Source organism: Miscanthus floridulus, chromosome 18 (assembly GCF_019320115.1).
Source record: "Miscanthus floridulus cultivar M001 chromosome 18, ASM1932011v1, whole genome shotgun sequence".
NCBI classification, from domain to species: Eukaryota; Viridiplantae; Streptophyta; class Magnoliopsida; order Poales; family Poaceae; genus Miscanthus; species Miscanthus floridulus.
In genome coordinates this window covers 51,438,568-51,447,086 of record NC_089597.1, presented here as the reverse complement: position 1 = coordinate 51,447,086, position 8,519 = coordinate 51,438,568, and the positions used below count along the sequence as shown (strand labels likewise).

The 8,519-nt window shown below is 41.1% G+C and overlaps 2 protein-coding genes and 1 non-coding gene across 3 annotated transcripts; 2 read left to right on the top strand and 1 right to left on the bottom strand.

The window, feature by feature from the left end:
* The first annotated feature begins 434 nt into the window (after positions 1–434).
* Positions 435–863, top strand: LOC136523829 (uncharacterized). The gene has a single exon (XM_066517375.1). It carries the CDS (start codon positions 435–437, stop codon positions 861–863), a length of 429 nt encoding a protein of 142 aa, XP_066373472.1.
* Positions 864–1,318: 455 nt separating this feature from the next.
* On the top strand, positions 1,319–1,819 carry LOC136523828 (protein PXR1-like). Its single transcript, XM_066517374.1, has one exon. It carries the CDS (start codon positions 1,319–1,321, stop codon positions 1,817–1,819), a length of 501 nt encoding a protein of 166 aa, XP_066373471.1.
* A 2,466-nt stretch (positions 1,820–4,285) lies between these two features.
* On the bottom strand, positions 4,286–4,393 carry LOC136525085 (small nucleolar RNA R71). Its single transcript, XR_010776411.1, has one exon. It is a non-coding gene; the product is annotated as a small nucleolar RNA R71 (small nucleolar RNA).
* Positions 4,394–8,519: the final 4,126 nt, after the last annotated feature.

The window sequence follows — 8,519 nt, the reverse complement described above, 5'->3', positions numbered from 1 at the left end:
CATGACACGTGTGCCAATAGAAAACTGACATGTGGAACAATAGGGCCCGACACATGGTCTAGTAAGAACCTAAAATGTGCAAGAACCAGAGATGGCCACGTTGTGCAATAAGAAGGTGACACGTACCCAAACCATCTCCAATGCAACTAGCTATAGCATGTACACGTGGAAAAGCATATCCAACAGAAGCACCCGCCAGCATGGCTACCCCTGCCATGCATGCCAAAGCAGTTCTATGACGATTTATTTTTTGTCATAGATCTATCCACTTCTATGACGATTTTCTAGATTTGCCATAGAAGTTTAGGTATGACGCGACATCTATGAAGAACCGGTTTTCATCATAAATTCATCATAAAACTGAAATTATGATGAATTTGGCTCCTTCAGTGACAAAAGCTGATTGTCATAGAAGTGGATATTCCTAATAGTGGATGAAGATGTATCTTAGTTCAATCAATGATCAAATATGGGATGTGACTGAGAATGATTATGTGATTATTGATCCCACCAACCTCACCAACAATGACAAGGAAAACAAGCAATGCAACACAATGGCTCTCAACATCAACTACAATGCCATTGATTCAAAGGTGTTTGAGCAAATCAAAGATTGTGAGAGAGCTAGTGAAGTGTGGAAGAGGTTGGAGGAAACATATGAGGGCACACTGGCTGTCAAGAGTGCAAAATCATACATTCTCAAGGATAAGTTGACAATCCTCAAGATGAAGGATGATGATAGCATTCTAGAGATGTTCCATAGATTGCAAGTGATTGTCAATAACTTGAAGGCCTTGGGTGAGAAGATAAATGATGATGATGTCTCTCATCAGTTCTTGATGTGCTTACCTCCAAGATTTTGAGATGTTCAGAATGCTCATCATAAGAGGAAGATTGAATCAACTAACCTCTAACCAAGTACTTGGTGATGTCATGACACAAGAGACATATTGTGTTGAAAGGGAGGGAGTTGACCAAGATGAGAAGAAGGATGAATACAAGAAGAATAAGAGTGTGGCATTCAAGGCTAGCACTGCATCCAAGAACAAGGGCAAGTCAAAGAAAGAAGAATCGAGTGAAGATGAAGATGCTAGTGACATTGATGATGAAGTTATGGCTCTCTTTGTGCACAAGTTTGACAAATTCATGAAGAAGAAGGGCTATGGTGCAAGAAAGAGAAGAGATAGCAACAAGGAGTATATGAGAAGATGCTACAAGTGCAAGAGCAAGGATCACATTGTAGCGGATTGTCCCTATAATAGTGATAATGATGAGGATGAGAAGAAGAAGGAGAAGAAAGAAAAAGAAGGAGAAGAAGATGACCTTCCAAAAGAAAAAGAAAGGTGGCAGTTATGTGGTGACATGGGATAGTGATGCATCATCGGTGGAGAGTGACTCAAGTGATGATGATAAGAAGTCCAAGAAGAAGACGCTTGCAAGCATTGTTATCAACAACAAGCCTTGTCTCTTCGACACTCCATCGACTTGCCTCATGGCGAAGCCCACCAAGGTAAAATATGATGAAAGTGATGATGATTGTGAAAGTTATGATTGTAGGAGTGATGATGATGATGACGACTCCAAGGAGGCTCTTATGGACATGTTGGAGAATGCCCACAAATGTCTTGAGATGAAGAGAAAGGAGTGCAAAGAATTGCGGAAAGAGCTTAAAGCTCCCAAGCAATCCTTTGATGAGCTCAATGCCTCTCATGAGAGTCTAAAGGAAGACCATAAGGAGCTTGGCAATGCTCACACTAAGCTTGAAAAGGCTCATTCCTCTCTCTCCTCAAGCAAGCCAAGAAGAAGGAGGTCACTGTGACATGTGATGTGGGCTCTACATGTGATCTAATTAATGAATCTTTCTTTGATCCTATCATTGTTGCTTCTACTAACCCTTCTTGTAGCACTTCCACTTTGACCTCACCTACTAGTGATAGTTTCACTTGTGATGCCTCACTAATGGTTGAGAATGAGACTCTCAAGAAGGAGGTCAATGAGCTCACTCATGCCTTAGGCAAGGCCTATGGCGGTGAGGACCGCTTGCTTATGTGCTTGGGTAGCCAAAGAGCATCTCTCTATAAAGAGGGATTGGGCTATATCCCCAAGAATGGCAAGGCCACCTTAGCTCCTTACAAGACTAGTTTTGTGAAGAACAATGGCCGATATTGCTATAGTTGCAAGCAAGTTGGTCACAAAAAACATGATTGCAAGAACAAGAAATCACATGCTAATGTATCCTCAATTAAGTTTAATTCTTGTTATTTGCTTACTGTTGATGGTAGTTATCATCTATCAAGAACCATCAACATAACTTGAATAAATGCATCAACAACATAGACTTAGGGGTTTAAACTAACAATTTCCACAAGTTTTGGTGAATTTGTGTTTTTAGCAGGGTTTCTTCAGAAAACCGTCAAGGAGGATCAAATCGTCAAATTAAATCGCAATTATCCATGACAAAAATATCAGCAGAAGGTTCCAGAGAACACCAGAAGGCATCCCCCCAAAGTAGACTACCGGAGGATGACAGGTGGGGCCGAGCCGGCCTCATGTCCCCACTTGGTAGCCTCTCCTTCGAATGTTGGTTCTCCACCGCCTCCTAGATTGCATCTACGCCATTCTTTCAAGTCGGTTTAATCCAAGGGTCTAGAATTGATGCTCCACCCTATATATACCAGCCCCTACCCCCTCCCTGAGTCATGGGATCATAAGTCAAGATAAGATAAAAAATTAGGGTTTCCAGAGAGAAGAGAATGGAGCTCCAATTCTTCAAGTTCTAGTATAGGCTAGCTTGCAAGATTTAAGTAGAGTTGGGTTTTTGCTCAGGATTTTGGATTTGCTGTCTTGAGGCTGGTAAAGCCATTGTATCCCTTTATATTTTGACTTTGTGCTACTTCAATACTATGTTTCTATTTATTATTTTCCTAGTTTGCTTTGGTAATATACTTCATATAGTCATGATTGATGATGAATTTATGCATATGTTCGCAAAGCGCTTAGCTCAATACTCGAGTGGGTTAAGTGGTCAACATTATGTAAGTGTGGTGCTTAAATATTGTTTACCTATGGATGCACTCTACACTCTGAGCCATGCGGTAGATCACGAGTGTGACATTCTCTTTGAGTCCTTTGTAGTCCACTCCCCATTTGTAGAACAAGTAGAACCCAATTGCGAAGGGAGTCAAGCTCTGTTCTTGATCTTACTTAGTAATGTTCCTTATGCATAGATATAGAGTTAGTTATACTATAGATTAAAGTATATATACTAGGGTGTACAAAAGACTTAATAAATAAGAAATGACTTAGGAATCTTTTCTCTTAATTAATCTTCTGCCTAGCCATACTATATTTATGAGTATCTATTTCTATCTCTGGATTACTATCAATGCCTTCCGCTTACCATTTATTTATCATTTGGCTTACCCTTGTTAAAGCATGAGAGTTGATGATCTTATCATAAGCATACATATTTGTCAATATCTCTAGCCACCCCATCGCTCCTCCCTATGGAAAAATATAAATAACGATACCTGGTATACCCTTGGGTGAAATGCTATCTATGCGCTTGTGGATTACTTCAATATATATTCTTTACTAAATATACAAGTGTCATTAATAATTACCAACAATGCATTTCTGGAATCATTGCTAGGAATGACAACTTAGTAAAGAGTGATGCTAAGAAATGCCAACAAGCATTTCTAGCGCCTTTGTTGGGGAGGGGCACAAGGGTAAGAGAATTGATCAATTAAATACTTATTGATGATATCATAACTAGCACCTCTGCTTTATCATGCTTACCCTTATTTGTCTTTGTTCATATCTTATATAGGGTATTGCAGGATTGGTCTTGATTCACCAACAATTTTCAATCAGAATCAAATCAATTAAGAGGTAGCTCAACACCAGTTTATGAAACTATGGCTAAAAAGACTCTACGCGAATTCTCTGCTCCAAGCATCGAGAACATGCGCACTGGACCAACACTCAAAACCAACAACTTTGAGTTCAAGCTCAAGCCAAGCCTCATCAACATGGTGCAAGCTACCCCATTCAGTGGAAATGCACATAAATATGCTAGTGCTCATCTTCAGAATTTTCTAGAGATTAGTAGCACGATCACCATCAAGGACGTTGCTCAAGACATCAAACTACTCTGCCTGTTTCTATTCTCATTAGTGGGAAGGGCGAACCAGTGGTTCTCCACCAACAAAGATGATATCAACGCATGGGCAAAGTGTTCGAAGGCCTTCCTAGCAAAGTTTTTCCCTATAGGCAAAACCAATGCCTTAAGAGGAAAAATTTCCAACTTCCAACAGCAGAAAGGTGAAACCATTCCAGAAGCATGGGAATGTTTTCAAGAATACATTTCATATTGTCCTCATCATGGGATGGAAGATTGGTTGCTCATGTAAAGCTTCTACCATGGATTAACTCAAAAAGCTCATGAACAACTAGTTGCTACTGCTGGAGAATCATTTATGTCACTCACCCTTGGAAAAGCTAAAACTCTTAGGGAGAAGATAGCCTCTAATCAAGGATGGTCGCAATGCAATATTCAAGCATGCTTTAAGAGCGAAGAAGTACTAGAAGAGGTGTGTGCATTGTCAACCAAGATGGACGTCTTGTTAAATTGGCTTGAGCAGCGAGCCAGTTACAAGAAAGATTGTTAGGCTATTCACAATGCTTATAATGCCCAAAACACATGTGTAGAATATTTGGGGATTGATTTCCCCGAGTATCAAGTGGATGCGAACATTGTCATCAACAGTCCCGGTCCACAACAACAAAGACAAGGATGGGAACAATAACAACAACGATCAAATTACCAAGGTAAGTACCCAGGTAATTACTATAATTCTTTTAAATCCAAACAACCATCCTTGAGGGATTTGATTTTAGAACAAACTAAGATTAATGAAAATATTTCTAAAATGCTTGCTTCTAATGATAAGGTCCTAGAAAACACAAATACTAAAATGGATAGTTTTTCTTCTGCAATCAAAGACCAACTTAGCTATAATAAAAAGATAGAATCACAATTAGCCTAATTGGCCGCTGCTCTGCCTTTTGCCACTAACCTTGAGAAGGTCAACGCCATAACCACAAGAGGTGGCAAATCTACTCGTGATCCGCCATATTCGACAAGGACAGATAAGACACCAGCAACAATATGAGAGGAAGAAAAAGAAGAAGCTGAAGAATCTAGACCACAAGCATAGGAAATGATGCAAATATCATGACACCACCTTCCTACCATTTCTGCATAGGAATTGAAAGGCTAAAATGGATGAGCAGTTTGGTAAGTTTGTAGAGGTAATTCAAAAGTTATATATCAATATTCCTCTAGTAGATGCCATACATGTACCTACCTATGCGAAGTATCTCAGAGACATTCTGAACAAGAGACCACTGCCCACCACTGAAGTAATCAAGTTAACGGAGGAGTGTAGTGCGGCCATCCTTAATACATCACCTATAAAGAAGAAGGATCTAGGATGTCCCACTATTGATTGTTTGATCAGAAACCAAAATTTTGAAAATGTACTATGTGATCTTGGGGCAAGCGTTAGTGTCATGCCCAAGAAGGTTTTCGACAAGCTCAACTATTCAACCCTCATGCCAACATCGATGTGCCTACAACTAGCTGACCAATCAGTCCGCTACTCTATAGGAATCACCGAAAATATTCTGGTAAAAATAAGAAACTTCTTTGTTCTAGTAGATTTTGTAGTTCTTGACATGTAGGAAGACAAGAAGACACCTCTCATTCTTAGGAGACCCTTCTTGAGCACTACAAATGCACACATCGATGTTGGAGCTAGAGAGATCAAATTCCATATTAATGGGAAGGAAGAGCGATTCGCCTTCAAGCCAAGACCGAAACAATGCTCAAATTTGGAATGGCACGAGAAGCAAGAACAATCATCAAGGTCTCCATCTCCAAGACCAATTGATGCACCTGAGGAATGAAAAAGACTGGAGACGTCCGATTCGGCAGACTTAAAATTCTGAACCCTCGCCAGGAGGAAGATGAGCAAGTTTTTGGGCAAGCTCAAGCGCGTGGGGTCATCCCGTTCGACGAGAAGCTCTTCTTCTAGGGCAAGCACTGACATGCAGATCAAGGTTCCACTCCCCGCTATCGGAGTGCCACCACCGCCCTCATCAGCTGAGAGGAACATCCTGCTAGAGGAGAAACACCTAAAGTTGTGGAACAAGATAGAGAAAGATGCCTTCAAGCAGTTGAAAAGCCAAAAGTTTGTTCTTACTACTGCCTATGATCTAGCCCTTCTACACGCCATAGGTATAGATGTGGCATTCGACTTCATATTTAGAGCTATTGGATGGGAAGATGTTTGGAATATCCATGAGCAAGGGTCTAAACTCTTAACTATGAAATTTCTATGCACCTTGCAAACTACTGATACTAAAGTTAAATTTAGACTCTTTGGGAAAGAATTTTGTATCCCCTGGAAGGAGTTTAGTTTGCTTCTAGGTTTTAATGCATAGTGCATAGTTGACGTAGACTCTGCTCTGCAAGATTTTGATAAGGCAAAGTTCTAGTGAGAAATTTCTAAAAAACCTAACATTTACCATCCATGTACTAATGACATCCATCACCCTACACTATGGTCCATGCACAAAGTGGATAAGATTTTCTCTATTTCCTAGACCTGACTTTCGCACTGTAAGGGTAGATGATCTTAAGTTACTTTATGCTATGGTAAAGAGGAGGAAAGTTTCACCTGTTAAATTCATGATGAATCAATGGAAGGAAGTTTTCGAGCTCAAGGGTGATGTTGAGTGTACCTCTTTGGTCACTCGCATTGCCCAGAATTTGGGTCTATTAGAAAATGCTTCAATTTCTCACATTGATATTCCTCGCGGGTACATTGATTATGATTATTTTCTTAAGGTCACATGTTGAAAAAGAAAGAAAATGGGCAACTTTTTATGATGTATCTTGGGAATACAAATGAGATTCCGTTACCTGACCAGAATCTCGGTTTGTATACTATGAATGCTTTCACTTTCAACTTGCAGGTTAAGGAGGCGGCACCCCGCAGGAGTGCCTCCACAAGAATAACCCATGCACCGCAGCCTCGATACCGCGGCGATGACCCAATTCCAGAAGGATCGGCTTTCACCAGCTATGTAGGCTGGGATCAAGCATGACCTTCCCGTATGTTCTAGCCCAAGCATGCTGGTTGGGAGCAGCCCTCTCCTCATCACTCTGAAGGCTCTTGGCAGTAGGCTTAGAGTGAGCACTGGCAAGAAGGGAACTTTCCCAACTACCAGCCATAGTACTCTGAAGAAGTTTCAAGCGGCCACCAGGGAGGACGTATGTCTTTCACTGCCTGTGGCTACCATGACCAGTAGATGGATCATTCCCGCCTCAACACCAGGTTGACAACCATCGATGAGACCCAACACGCCATTCAGAACACCTTGCACTAGCACTATTAGTGGCAAGCAAACATGGGAGATGTAACAGAACCGCCCAATTTATACAAGATCAAGTACGGCTGTCTCCGCTAACACGTTGACACGCGCATACTTTCACTCATATAAACCCGGTAGTCCGCTGAGTGTCCCGAAAGACCTCGGTAAATCAACATCACAACCAAGATCGCGTGATTAAGCAAATACACATCACATACGCAGGGTTGCAGCGGAAAATAATATTACAAATGAATTCACAAATAATTGTACAAGTTTGGGTTTCAAAACTGATTAGTGAAAACAACATAACTTTGAAAAGATTACATTAATATATGTTCCAAATACATTGCTAGCATAAGTGACATCATCCGACAAAAGCATATAGATGAGAAGTAACTATAGAATCACCGAGCCACTGGCGGTTAGCCACCATCTTCACAGGCCGAGAACTTCACCTGCAACATGGTGGGATAAACCCTGAGTACTCGAATGTACTCAGCCAGACTTACCCATCGAAAACCAAAACAAATGACACCAAGGATCATGCAAGGCTTATGAGGTGGGCTAGCTTGACATAGTTGCATAAAAGAGCTTATGAATATAGTGACCAATTTAAACTTAGCATCAAGCTTATCATCATTTACCTGTCCACTAGATTAGCACCTATACTAGAGCACTCACTTATTAGGAGCAATCAATATTAACCATAGCAGGTATAATAAGGCTGTCATCATCAAATCATCATTTCCGAACCATTATGTTATTTAGTGTGTCTACATTGGAGATAAGCCCGTCAAGTTCTCACTAACCGGGAGAGACGGCGACTCAAATCGAATTACAACTCAGCTGAGGGGGTATTCCTAACTCTCATCCTGGCATACTTAGCAAGGGTAGCCGTGGGTCACCTTTGGAACAACTCAGGAACCAAATTCGCGGGTTCGATCAGCGCCAGCACTCTCAGGGATTACCCTTCTGCCAGGACGATCAGGACTTTTAAATCACCTGCCCTTGGACTCACGCCTACGGCTCCCTTCCGAGGCGCACTTTATACTTATCGACTCCCGGCCTGAGGTGAG

Coding starts and splice junctions, on each gene's coding strand:
- LOC136523828 (XM_066517374.1), top strand. CDS start 1,319: ATGACCTTCCAAAAGAAAAAGAAAGGTGGCAGTTATGTGGTGACATGG.
- LOC136523829 (XM_066517375.1), top strand. CDS start 435: ATGAAGATGTATCTTAGTTCAATCAATGATCAAATATGGGATGTGACT.